The sequence below is a fragment of the Oncorhynchus kisutch genome, unplaced genomic scaffold (genome assembly GCF_002021735.2).
Source record: "Oncorhynchus kisutch isolate 150728-3 unplaced genomic scaffold, Okis_V2 Okis06b-Okis10b_hom, whole genome shotgun sequence".
NCBI classification, from domain to species: domain Eukaryota; kingdom Metazoa; phylum Chordata; class Actinopteri; order Salmoniformes; family Salmonidae; genus Oncorhynchus; species Oncorhynchus kisutch.
This window is the reverse complement of record NW_022261983.1, coordinates 21,542,366-21,555,706: the sequence shown is the minus strand read 5'-3', so window position 1 is coordinate 21,555,706 and position 13,341 is coordinate 21,542,366. Positions and strand designations below refer to the sequence as shown.

The 13,341-nt window shown below is 47.9% G+C and overlaps 1 protein-coding gene across 2 annotated transcripts in view; it reads left to right on the top strand.

Annotated features, from left to right (window-relative positions):
* Positions 1-13,341, top strand: part of LOC109882469 (AP-5 complex subunit zeta-1) — a 42,469-nt gene that overhangs the window by 1,355 nt on the left and 27,773 nt on the right. The window contains exons 2-7 of one of the 2 annotated variants that reach the window (XM_031814078.1): positions 3,133-3,270; positions 4,025-4,208; positions 5,472-5,616; positions 7,343-7,455; positions 7,582-7,756; positions 9,594-9,734. In XM_031814078.1, the coding sequence (XP_031669938.1) occupies positions 3,133-3,270; positions 4,025-4,208; positions 5,472-5,616; positions 7,343-7,455; positions 7,582-7,756; positions 9,594-9,734 (896 nt within the window). Of the gene's footprint in view, positions 1-3,132; positions 3,271-3,628; positions 3,634-4,024; positions 4,209-5,471; positions 5,617-7,342; positions 7,456-7,581; positions 7,757-9,593; positions 9,735-13,341 lie in introns of those variants that run through there. The other variant, XM_031814079.1, reaches the window with a different exon arrangement.

The window sequence follows — 13,341 nt, the reverse complement described above, 5'->3', positions numbered from 1 at the left end:
GGTAGGTTAGTTGAGAACACCTTTATTTAACCAGGTAGGTTAGTTGAGAACACCTTTATTTAACCAGGTAGGTTAGTTGAGAACACCTTTATTTAACCAGGTAGGTTAGTTGAGAACACCTTTATTTAACCAGGTAGGTTAGTTGAGAACACCTTTATTTAACCAGGTAGGTTAGTTGAGAACACCTTTATTTAACCAGGTAGGTTAGTTGAGAAGAAGTTCTCATTTACAACTGCGACCTGGCCAAGATAAAGCAAAGCAGTGAGACACAAACAACAACACAGAGTTACACATGGAATAAACAAAACATACAGTCAATAAAACAGTAGAACAAAAGAAAACAAAAAGTCTATATACAGTGAGTGCAAATGAGGTAAGTTAGGAAATAAATAGGCCATGGTGGCGAAGTAATTACAATATAGCAATTAAAACACTGGAATGGTAGATCGGCCGAAGATGAATGTGCAGGTAGAGATACTGGGGTGCAAAGGAGCAAAATAAATAAATACCAGTATGGGGATGAGGTAGGTATATAGATGGGCTGTTTACAGATAGGCTAAGTACAGGTGCAGTGATCTGTAAACTGCTCTGACAGCTGGTGCTTAAAGCTAGTGAGGGAGATGTGAGTCTCCAGCTTCAGAGATTTTTGCAATTCGTTCCAGTCATGGGCAGCAGAGAACTGGAAGGAAAGACGACCAAAGGAGGAATTGGCTTTGGGGGTGACAGGTGAGGTATACCTGCTGGAGCGCGTGCTACGAGTGGGTGCTGCTATGGTGACCAGTGAGCTGAGATAAGGCGGGGCTTTACCTAGTAGAGACTTGTAGATAACCTGGAGCCAGTGGGTCTGGTGACGAGTATGAAGCGAGGGCCAACCAACGAGAGTGTACAGGTCACAATGGTGGGTAGTGTATGGGGCTTTGGTGACAAAACGGATGGCACTGTGATCGACTGCATCCAGTTTGTTGAGTAGAGTGTTGGAGGCTATTTTATAGATGACATCACCAAAGTCGAGGATCGGTAGGATGATCAGTTTTACGAGGGTATGTTTGGCAGCATGAGTGAAGGATGCTTTGTTGCGAAATAGGAAGCCGATTCTAGATTTAATTTTGGATTGGAGATGCTTAATGTGAGTCTGGAAGGAGAGTTTACAGTCTAACCAGACACCCAGGTATTTGTAGTTGTCCACGTATTCTAAGTCAGAGCCGTCCAGAGTAGTGATGCTGGACGGGCGAGCAGGTTGGGGCAGCGATCGATTGAAAAGCATGCATTTAGTTTTACTTGCGTTTAAGAGCAGTTGGAGGCCACGGAAGGAGAGTTGTATGGCATTGAAGCTCGTCTGGAGGTTAGTTAACACAGTGTCCAAGGAGGGGCCAGAAGTATACAGAATGGTGTCGTCTGCGTAGAGGTGGATCAGAGAATCACCAGCAGCAAGAGCAACATCATTGATGTATACAGAAAAGAGAGTCGGCCCAAGAATTGAACCCTGTGGCACACCCATAGAGACTGTCAGAGGTCCAGACAACAGGCCCTCCGATTTGACACACTGAACTCTATCAGAGAAGTAGTTGGTAAACCAGGCGAGGCAATCATTTGAGAAACCAAGGCTGTCGAGTCTGCCAATAAGAATGTTGTGATTGACAGAGTCGAAAGCCTTGGCCAGGTCGATGAATACGGCTGCACAGTAATGTCTCTTATCGATGGCGGTTATGATGTCGTTTAGAACCTTGAGCGTGGCTGAGGTGCACCCATGACCAGCTCTGAAACCAGATTGCATAGCGGAGAAGGTCTGGTGGGATTCGAAATGGTCAGTAATCTGTTTGCTAACTTGGCTTTCGAAGACCTTAGAAAGACGAGGGTAGGATAGATATTGGTCTGTAGCAGTTTGGGTCTAGAGTGTCACCCCCTTTGAAGCAGGGGATGACCGCGGCAGCTTTCCAATCTTTAGGAATCAGACAATACGAAAGAGAGGTTGAACAGGCTAGTAATAGGGGTTGCAACAATTTCTGCAGATAATTTTAGAAAGAGAGGGTCCAGATTGTCTAGCCCGGCTGATTTGTAGGGGTCCAGATTTTGCAGCTCTTTCAGAACATCGGCTATCTGGATTTGGGTAAAGGAGAAATGGTGGGGGCTTTGGCGGGTAAACGGGCATATAACACCAGACTAGCCTGACATGTAGCTAGCATCTGTAAATGGTCATATAACACCAGACTAGCCTGACATGTAGCTAGCATCTGTAAATGGTCATATAACACCAGACTAGCCTGACATGTAGCAAGCATCTGTAAACAGGCATATAACACCAGACTAGCCTGACATGTAGCTAGCATCTGTAAACGGTCATATAACACCAGACTAGCCTGACATGTAGCAAGCATCTGTAAACAGGCATATAACACCAGACTAGCCTGACATGTAGCTAGCATCTGTAAACAGGCATATAACACCAGACTAGCCTGACATGTAGCTAGCATCTGTAAACAGGCATATAACACCAGACTAGCCTGACATGTAGCTAGCATCTGTAAACAGGCATATAACACCAGACTAGCCTGACATGTAGCTAGCATCTGTAAACGGGCATATAACACCAGACTAGCCTGACATGTAGTTAGCATCTGTAAACAGGCATATAACACCGGATCCAGAAGTATAATAGTCGTCATTAGCCAGAGTCAAAAAGAGTGCCTCGGCTACTCTGGTTCCCTCTAGTGGATATCCACTACACAAGGCCTCTCGCAGTCTGGCTCCCCCTAGTGGATATCCACGACACTGACTTCCTCTCTGGGTGGGACGCAACAAAAAGATTCCCCTGCCCTCAAAACAACGACTCCACCTATGTGCAGTTACGCACGTAGATAACCAGAGAGTAGCTTGTAGTCGCCTTTACACAGCTAACTTGCCAAATTATTCTGAAAATATTTTTTTTAAAGATAAGCTTGAAATGGGCGTCGTCTAATTGATTCAACAACCAACAAGTTTAGGTTTCATAATAAATCAGAAAATCAACAGTTATTTCTGATAATCAAAGTTAGCTGGCTAACTCATTGACCCTGCCTTGTAGTACACCTCTCTGGAGTCGTTCACCACTGACCCGTAGCTGCATGAAGGTGACTGCTGTGATGTTGTTTCCAGGGAGATCGGGGAGGAGGAGCTACAGAAGTTCTACTGCAGGATCACCAAGCAGCTGATGGGTAAAGAACACGGCCATGATGTCATCGACTCACTCCAGAGACTACACCTGATCATGGCCTCAACCAAGTACACTAGGAGGTACCCTACACCCTAAATGACTACACCTGATCATGGCCTCAACCTAGTACACTAGGAGGTACCCTACACCCTAAACCCTACACCCTAAACCCTAACTGACTACACCTGATCATGGCCTCAACCTAGTACACTAGGAGGTACCCTACACCCTAAACCCTAAACCCTAACTGACTACACCTGATCATGGCCTCAACCAAGTACAGTAGGAGGTACCCTACACCCTAAACCCTAAATAACTACACCTGATCATGGCCTCCACCTAGTACACTAGGAGGTACCCTACATGCTAAACCCTACACCATACACCCTAAACCCTACACCCTAACTACACCTGACCATGGCCTCCACCTAGTACACTAGGAGGTACCCTACACCCTAAACCCTAGCTGACTACACCTGATCATGGCCTCCACCTACTACACTAGGAGGTACCCTATACCCTAAACCCTAACTGACTACACCTGATCATGGCCTCCACCTAGTACACTAGGAGGTACCCTACACCCTAAACCCTAACTGACTACACCTGATCATGGCCTCAACCTAGTACACTAGGAGGTACCCTACACCCTAAACCCTAGCACCTAGTACAGTAAGACTGTGTGTCTCTCTGGTCCTGGAGAGGGTTGCAGGTGTTGGGCTGTCATATCTGTAAAGAATGGAAGACCATAGTTGAATTTTCATGTGTTTTATAGCTGGGCTGAAACGCAGTAGCGTGTTGTCATGGTAACCTGTGTATATGTGTTGTCCACAGGCTGCCAGTGGAGCTGCATGACCGTCTGCTGTCACTTTGTGTGTCTTCCTCTGTGGAGCAGCTGACTGTGTTGACCTCGGCAGTACTCAGAGAAACACTGCCCCCCTCTGGTCCGGGGCAGATCTACACCCTACATGACCACAGCCCTTTACCCAGTCATACTGCTGCTTTAATGCTGTCACAGGTACACATCCATACTGAATAGGCTAGTGGCCCCAAAATGTTGTTACCCGAGGTTTAACAAACCCCACCATGGTTTTCCATATGTCTAACATCTCCCCTCCATATGAAATGGATGTGTCCAAATATTGGACTGTAATGGTGGTTAAATGGATTAATATTGTGACACCCCCTTAACTCATTGTTTTGGGTCGGCGTTCAACACACAACAGGTGATACTGTATGTACCAGGCAGGACCATGCAGGAATGACTGAGAGAACATTTGACTCAGAAAGTTGTGTATTGAACAGCTACCATAAAGTGAAGTTTACATTCATCATAAATATTCATATTTGATATTTTAGCATATTGTATCTGTGTGTTTACAGGTCCAAAATGCGTTAAGATATTCTAATGCTGTTTGTTTGTGTATGTAGGGCAGACGACTGACTGCTTGTATTCCTAATTTGAGCAATATCAGAGCTTTTTACACAACCATCCATTTCATATAAGGTTGGGCTTTGTTATACCTCGGGTAGAGGTCTCTCAACACATAAAGCCCTTTTGAAGGGTTGGCCACTAGCCTGAAACTCTCTGTCTCTGTCTCTGTCTGTCTCTTTCTGTCTCTGTCTGTCTCTTTCTCTGTCTGTCTCTGTCTGTCTCTTTCTCTGTCTCTGTCTATGTCTCTGTCTCTGTCTATGTCTATGTCTCTGTCTCTGTCTCTGTCTCTGTCTGTCTATGTCTATGTCTCTGTCTCTGTCTGTCTCTTTCTCTCTGTCTCTGTCTCTCTGTCTCTGTCTGGCTCTTTCTCTTTCTCTCTGGCTCTTTCTCTCTCTCTGTCTCTTTCTCTCTCTTTCTCTGTCTCTTTCTCTCTGTCTCTTTCTCTTTCTCTCTGGCTCTTTCTCTCTGGCTCTTTCTCTCTGGCTCTTTCTCTCTGTCTCTCTCTCTCTGTCTCTTTCTCTTTCTCTTTCTCTCTGTCTCTCTCTCTCTGTCTCTCTCTCTGTCTCTCTCTCTGTCTCTCTTTCTCTCTCTCTCTGTCTCTTTCTCTCTGGCTCTTTCTCTCTCTGTCTCTTTCTCTCCGTCTCTCTCTCTCTTTCTCTCTCTCTGTCTCTCTCGGTCTCTTTCTCTCTGTCTCTCTCGGTCTCTTTCTCTCTGTCTCTCTCGGTCTCTTTCTCTCTGTCTCTCTGTCTCTGTCTTTTTCTCTCTGTCTCTTTCTCTCTCTCTGTCTCTTTCTCTCTGTCTCTCTCTCTCTGTCTCTCTCTCTCTGTCTCTTTCTCTCTGTCTCAGGCAGAGTCTAAAGAAGACCTGTCAGCGCTCTCCTCTCTCCTCCTTCGAAGTTTGGAGGGACGACCAGCAGGCATACTCTCTCACCTTCACACTCTGCCTCTTCTCAACACCATCATCACCTACTGCCCAGAGAGCCTTACTGAAGGTAAAACGGACACAGGCGTGTATCTGTGTGTGAGAAGAGCTTGCGATTATGTGATTCTCTCTTGTTGTGTGTGTCTGTCGTTCTCTGCAAACATCAAAGGGGACTGATTTTGACCTGGGACACCAGGTGGGTTATTCCCCTCTAATCAGGGACTGATTTAGACCTGGGACACCAGGTGGGTTATTCCCCTCTAATCAGGAACTGATTTAGACCTGGGACAACAGGTGGGTTATTCCCCTCTAATCAGGGACTGATTTAGACCTGGGACACCAGGTGGGTTATTCCCCTCTAATCAGGAACTGATTTAGACCTGGGACAACAGGTGGGTTATTCCCCTCTAATCAGGGACTGATTTAGACCTGGGACACCAGGTGGGTTATTCCCCTCTAATCAGGAACTGATTTAGACCTGGGACACCAGGTGTCCTGTAATATGTGGTTGTCTCACCTAGCTATCTGAATATACTAACTACTGTGATATGTGGTTGTCCACCTAGCTATATGAATATACTAACTACTGTAATGTGGTTGTCTCACCTAGCTATCTGAATATACTAACTACTGTGATATGTGGTTGTCTCACCTAGCTATCTGAATATACTAACTACTGTAATGTGGTTGTCTCACCTAGCTATCTGAATATACTAACTACTGTGATATGTGGTTGTCCACCTAGCTATCTGAATATACTAACTACTGAGATATGTGGTTGTCCCACCTAGCTATCTGAATATACTAACTACTGTGATATGTGGTTGTCTCACCTAGCTATCTGAATATACTAACTACTGTGATATGTGGTTGTCCACCTAGCTATCTGAATATACTAACTACTGTGATATGTGGTTGTCTCACCTAGCTATATGAATATACAAACTACTGTGATATGTGGTTGTCTCACCTAGCTATCTGAATATACTAACTACTGTAATGTGGTTGTCCACCTAGCTATCTGAATATACTAACTACTGTAATGTGGTTGTCTCACCTAGCTATATGAATATACAAACTACTGTGATATGTGGTTGTCCACCTAGCTATCTGAATATACTAACTACTGTGATATGTGGTTGTCCCACCTAGCTATCTGAATATACTAACTACTGTGATATGTGGTTGTCCCACCTAGCTATCTGAATATACTAACTACTGTGATATGTGGTTGTCCACCTAGCTATCTGAATATGAATATACTAACTACTGTGATATGTGGTTGTCCACCTAGCTATCTGAATATACTAACTACTGTGATATGTGGTTGTCCACCTAGCTATCTGAATATACTAACTACTGTGATATGTGGTTGTCCCACCTAGCTATCTGAATATACTAACTACTGTGATATGTGGTTGTCTCACCTAGCTATCTGAATATACCAACTACTGTGATATGTGGTTGTCTCACCTAGCTATCTGAATATACTAACTACTGTGATATGTGGTTGTCCCACCTAGCTATCTGAATATACTAACTACTGTGATATGTGGTTGTCTCACCTAGCTATCTGAATATACCAACTACTGTGATATGTGGTTGTCTCACCTAGCTATCTGAATATACTAACTACTGTGATATGTGGTTGTCTCACCTAGCTATCTGAATATACTAACTACTGTGATATGTGGTTGTCTCACCTAGCTATCTGAATATACTAACTACTGTGATATGTGGTTGTCTCACCTAGCTATCTGAATATACTAACTACTGTGATATGTGTGTGTGTGTAGATCATGTGACCCTGCTCAGTAAGAGGCTTGTCGAATGGCTGCGCTACGCCAGTGTTCAGCAGGGAGGTGTGGCCTCGTCAGGAGGGTTTTTCACTGGCCCTCGAATACGTCAGGTGACCTCTAATAAACCAATCAAATCACTGCATATGTTTACATGCAGAACTGTAATGAAACATCTGGATGTTCTGAAAGTCTTTTCTAAATTGTGTGTGTGTGTGTGTGTGTGTGTGTGTGTGTAGCCGGGGCCGGTGGTGGAGCTGGACGGCTGTGTGTGTGGGGATTTCTTCACGGTGCTGTGTGTCAGCCAAGCCTTCTCAGACGACCAATGGATGAACCTCTACAGTTTCTCTCTGCTACGCCATTGGCTGATCACATACCACAATGTAACGGATGGCAACAACAGCACAGACGCAGGTGTGTGTGTGTGTGTGTGGGGGGGGGGGGGTTCCATTGAGATGTGAATGGGGGGTTATATTAGGTTGTACCTACCCTTTCTTCCATGGTAAGGTGTCTAGCTGACTGATTGTCTGACTGGCTGGTTAGCTGACTGGCTGGCTGGCTGGCTAGCTGACTGACTCACATGCTGGCTGACTGTTTCCTGGCTGGCTGACTGTGTGCTGGCTGACTGACTGACTGACTGTACTGGCTGTCTAGCTGACTGATTGGCAGACTGATTAGCTGGCTGGCTGACTGACTACTGGCTAGCTGGCTGGTTGACTGGCTGGCTGGCTGGTTGACTGGCTGACTACTGGCTGGCTGGCTGTCCAGCTGACTGATTGGCAGACTGATTGGCTGGCTGGCTGACTACAGGCTGACTGACTGTACTGGCTGGCTGACTACTGGCTGGCTGTACTGGCTGGCTGACTACTGGTTGGCTGACTACTGGCTGGCTGACTACTTTCTGGCTGACTACTGGCTGGCTGACTGTACTGGCTGGCTGACTACTGACTGGCTGACTGTGCTGGCTGGCTGGCTGACTACTGGCTGGCTGGCTGACTACTGGCTGACTGTACTGGCTGAGTACTGGCTGGCTGACTACTGGCTGGCTGACTACTGGCTGGCTGGCTGACTACTGGCTGGTTGACTGTACTGCCTGGCTGACTACTGGCTGGTTGACTGTACTGCCTGGCTGACTACTGGCTGGCTGACTGCACTGGCTGGCTGACTGCTGGCTGGCTGACTACTGGCTGGCTGACTACTGGCTGGCTGACTACTGGCTGGCTGTACTGACTGGCTGACTGTACTGGCTGGCTGACTACTAGCTGGCTGACTACTGACTGGCTGACTACTGGCTGGCTGATTGTACTGGCTGGCTGGCTGACTGTACTGGCTGACTGTACTGGCTGACTGTACTGGCTGGCTGACTACTGGCTGGCTGACTGTACTGGCTGGCTGACTACTGGCTGGCTGGCTGACTATACTGGCTGGCTGACTACTGGCTGGCTGACTACTGGCTGGCTGACTGTACTGGCTGGCTGACTACTGACTGGCTGACTACTGGCTGGCTGACTGCTGGCTGGCTGATTGTACTGGCTGGCTGACTACTGGCTGGCTGACTACTGGCTGACTATACTGACTGCTGGCTGACTGCTGGCTGACTGTACTGACTATACTAACTGGCTGACTGGCTGACTGCTGGCTGGCTGACTACTGGCTGACTGTACTGACTATACTAACTGGCTGACTGCTGACTGCTGACTGGCTGACTACTGGCTGGCTGACTATACTAACTGGCTGGCTGGCCCGACTACTGGCTGGCTGGCTGACTACTGGCTGGCTGACTACTGGCTGGCTGACTGTACTGGCTGGCTGACTACTGACTGGCTGACTACTGGCTGGCTGACTGTACTGGCTGGCTGACTACTGGCTGGCTGACTACTGGCTGGCTGATTATACTGGCTGGCTGACTACTGGCTGGCTGACTACTGGCTGACTATACTGACTGGCTGGCTGACTGTACTGACTATGCTGACTGACTGACTGCTGGCTGGCTGACTACTGGCTGGCTGACTACTGGCTGACTATACTGACTGCTGGCTGACTGTACTGACTATACTAACTGGCTGACTACTGGCTGGCTGACTACTGGCTGGCTGACTACTGGCTGGCTGGCTGACTACTGGCTGGCTGACTACTACATGTAAACATGTCATGGATCTGTTCCATTGGCGTTATGCTCATCTTATAGTGTGTTGCTTTAACTGGTTAGTCCACCCCTGACCTCTAACCCTTGACCTCTCTGTGGCCCCAGATGACAGGTCGGAGGTGGACGGCTCTGTGGTTTCCATGGTATCAGCCACGTCGTCCTCCAGCAGACTCCTTCCTCCTAAAGAACGTCTGAGAGAGAAGAGTTTCCAGTACTGCCAACGCCTCATAGAACAGAGTGACCGCAGTATGTACCCTACACCCTAACCCCTACACTACTGCCTCATATAACAGTGTGGCTGCAGTATGTACCCTACACCCTAACCCCTACACTACTGCCTCATAGAACAGAGTGACTGCAGTATGTACCCTACACCCTAACCCCTACTCTACTGCCTCATAGAACAGAGTGACCGCAGTATGTACCCTACACCCTAACCCCTACACTACTGCCTCATAGAACAGAGTGACCACAGTATGTACCCTACACCCTAACCCCTGCACTACTGCCTCATAGAACAGAGTGACCGAAGTATGTACCCTACACCCTAACCCCTACACTACTGCCTCATAGAACAGAGTGACCGCAGTATGTACCCTACACCCATAGAACAGTGTGACCGCAGTATGTACCCTACACCCTAACCCCTACACTACTGCCTTATAGAACAGAGTGACCGCAGTATGTACCCTAACCCCTACACTACTGCCTTATAGAACAGAGTGACCGCAGTATGTACCCTACACCCTAACCCCTACACTACTGCCTTATAGAACAGAGTGACCGCAGTATGTACCCTAACCCCTACACTACTGCCTCATAGAACAGAGTGACCGCAGTATGTAGCCTACACCCTAACCCCTACACTACTGCCTCATAGAACAGAGTGACCGCAGTATGTACCCTACAACCTAACCCCTACACTACTGCCTCATAGAACAGAGTGACCGCAGTATGTACCCTACACCCTAACCCCTACACTACTGCCTCATAGAACAGAGTGACCGCAGTATGTACTCTACCCCCATAGAACAGAGTGACCGCAGTATGTACTCTACACCGTCCAGTTGATGGTTTGGGACCAAAAGGACTCACTTGAACATCTAAAACCTGATAGAAAATTGAGAAATGATGATGGCCCAGTATGGACTCTAACCCCTACACTACAGTATGGACCCTAACCCCTACACTACAGTATGGACGCTAACCCCTACACTACAGTATGGACCCTAACCCCTACACTACAGTATGGACCCTAACCCCTACACTACAGCATGGACCCTAACCCCTACACTACAGCATGGACCCTAACCCCTACACTACAGTATGGACCCTAACCCCTACACTACAGTATGGACGCTAACCCCTACACTACAGCATGGACCCTAACCCCTACACTACAGTATGGACCCTAACCCCTACACTACAGTATGGACGCTAACCCCTACACTACAGCATGGACCCTAACCCCTACACTACAGTATGGACCCTAACCCCTACACTACAGCATGGACCCTAACCCCTACACTACAGTATGGACCCTAACCCCTACACTACAGTATGGACCCTAACCCCTACACTACAGCATGGACCCTAACCCCTACACTACAGTATGGACCCTAACCCCTACACTACAGCATGGACCCTAACCCCTACACTACAGCATGGACCCTAACCCCTACACTACAGTATGGACCCTAACCCCTACACTACAGTATGGACCCTAACCCCTACACTACAGCATGGACGCTAACCCCTACACTACAGTATGGACCCTAACCCCTACACTACAGCATGGACCCTAACCCCTACACTACAGTATGGACCCTAACCCCTACACTACAGTATGGACCCTAACCCCTACACTACAGTATGGACCCTAACCCCTACACTACAGTATGGACCCTAACCCCTACACTACAGCATGGACCCTAACCCCTACACTATAGCATGGACCCTAACCCCTACACTACAGCATGGACCCTAACCCCTACACTACAGTATGGACCCTAACCCCTACACTACAGCATGGACCCTAACCCCTACACTACAGTATGGACCCTAACCCCTACACTACAGCATGGACGCTAACCCCTACACTACAGTATGGACCCTAACCCCTACACTACAGTATGGACCCTAACCCCTACACTACAGTATGGACCCTAACCCCTACACTACAGTATGGACCCTAACCCCTACACTACAGCATGGACCCTAACCCCTACACTACAGTATGGACCCTAACCCCTACACTACAGCATGGACCCTAACCCCTACACTACAGCATGGACCCTAACCCCTACACTACAGTATGGACCCTAACCCCTACACTACAGTATGGACCCTAACCCCTACACTACAGCATGGACGCTAACCCCTACACTACAGTATGGACCCTAACCCCTACACTACAGCATGGACCCTAACCCCTACACTACAGTATGGACCCTAACCCCTACACTACAGTATGGACCCTAACCCCTACACTACAGTATGGACCCTAACCCCTACACTACAGTATGGACCCTAACCCCTACACTACAGCATGGACCCTAACCCCTACACTATAGCATGGACCCTAACCCCTACACTACAGCATGGACCCTAACCCCTACACTACAGTATGGACCCTAACCCCTACACTACAGCATGGACCCTAACCCCCTACACTACAGTATGGACCCTAACCCCTACACTACAGCATGGACGCTAACCCCTACACTACAGTATGGACCCTAACCCCTACACTACAGTATGGACCCTAACCCCTACACTACAGTATGGACCCTAACCCCTACACTACAGTATGGACCCTAACCCCTACACTACAGTATGGACCCTAACCCCTACACTACAGTATGGACCCTAACCCCTAGACTACAGCATGGACCCTAACCCCTAGACTACAGTATGGAACCTAACCCCTACACTACAGTATGGAACCTAACCCCTACACTACAGCATGGACCCTAACCCCTACACTACAGTATGGACCCTAACCCCTACACTACAGTATGGACCCTAACCCCTACACTACAGTATGGACCCTAACCCCCACACTACAGCATGGACCCTAACCCCTACACTACAGTATGGACCCTAACCCCTACACTACAGTATGGACCCTAACCCCTAGACTACAGTATGGACCCTAACCCCTACACTACAGTATGGACCCTAACCCCTACACTACAGTATGGACCCTAACCCCTACACTACGGCATGGACCCTAACCCCTACACTACAGTATAGACCCTAACCCCTACACTACAGCATGGACCCTAACCCCTACACTACAGTATGGACCCTAACCCCTACACTACAGCATGGACCCTAACCCCTACACTACAGTATGGACCCTAACCCCTACACTACAGCATGGACCCTAACCCCTACACTACAGCATGGACCCTAACCCCTACACTACAGTATGGACCCTAACCCCTACACTACAGTATGGACCCTAACCCCTACACTACAGTATGGACCCTAACCCCCACACTACAGTATGGACCCTAACCCCTACACTACAGCATGGACCCTAACCCCTACACTACAGTATGGACCCTAACCTCTACACTACAGTATGGACCCTAACCCCTACACTACAGTATGGACCCTAACCCCTACACTACAGTATGGACCCTAACCCCTACACTACAGTATGGACCCTAACCCCTACACTACAGTATGGACCCTAACCCCTACACGACTTTGACAAAATAATATATTTGTTACAAAATGTTTTGTGTCCCTGTGTTGAATCTGTAAATCCCAGTGTCCCTGTGTTGAATCTGTGAATCCCAATGTGTCCCTGTGTTGAATCTGTGAATCCCAGTGTGTCCCTGTG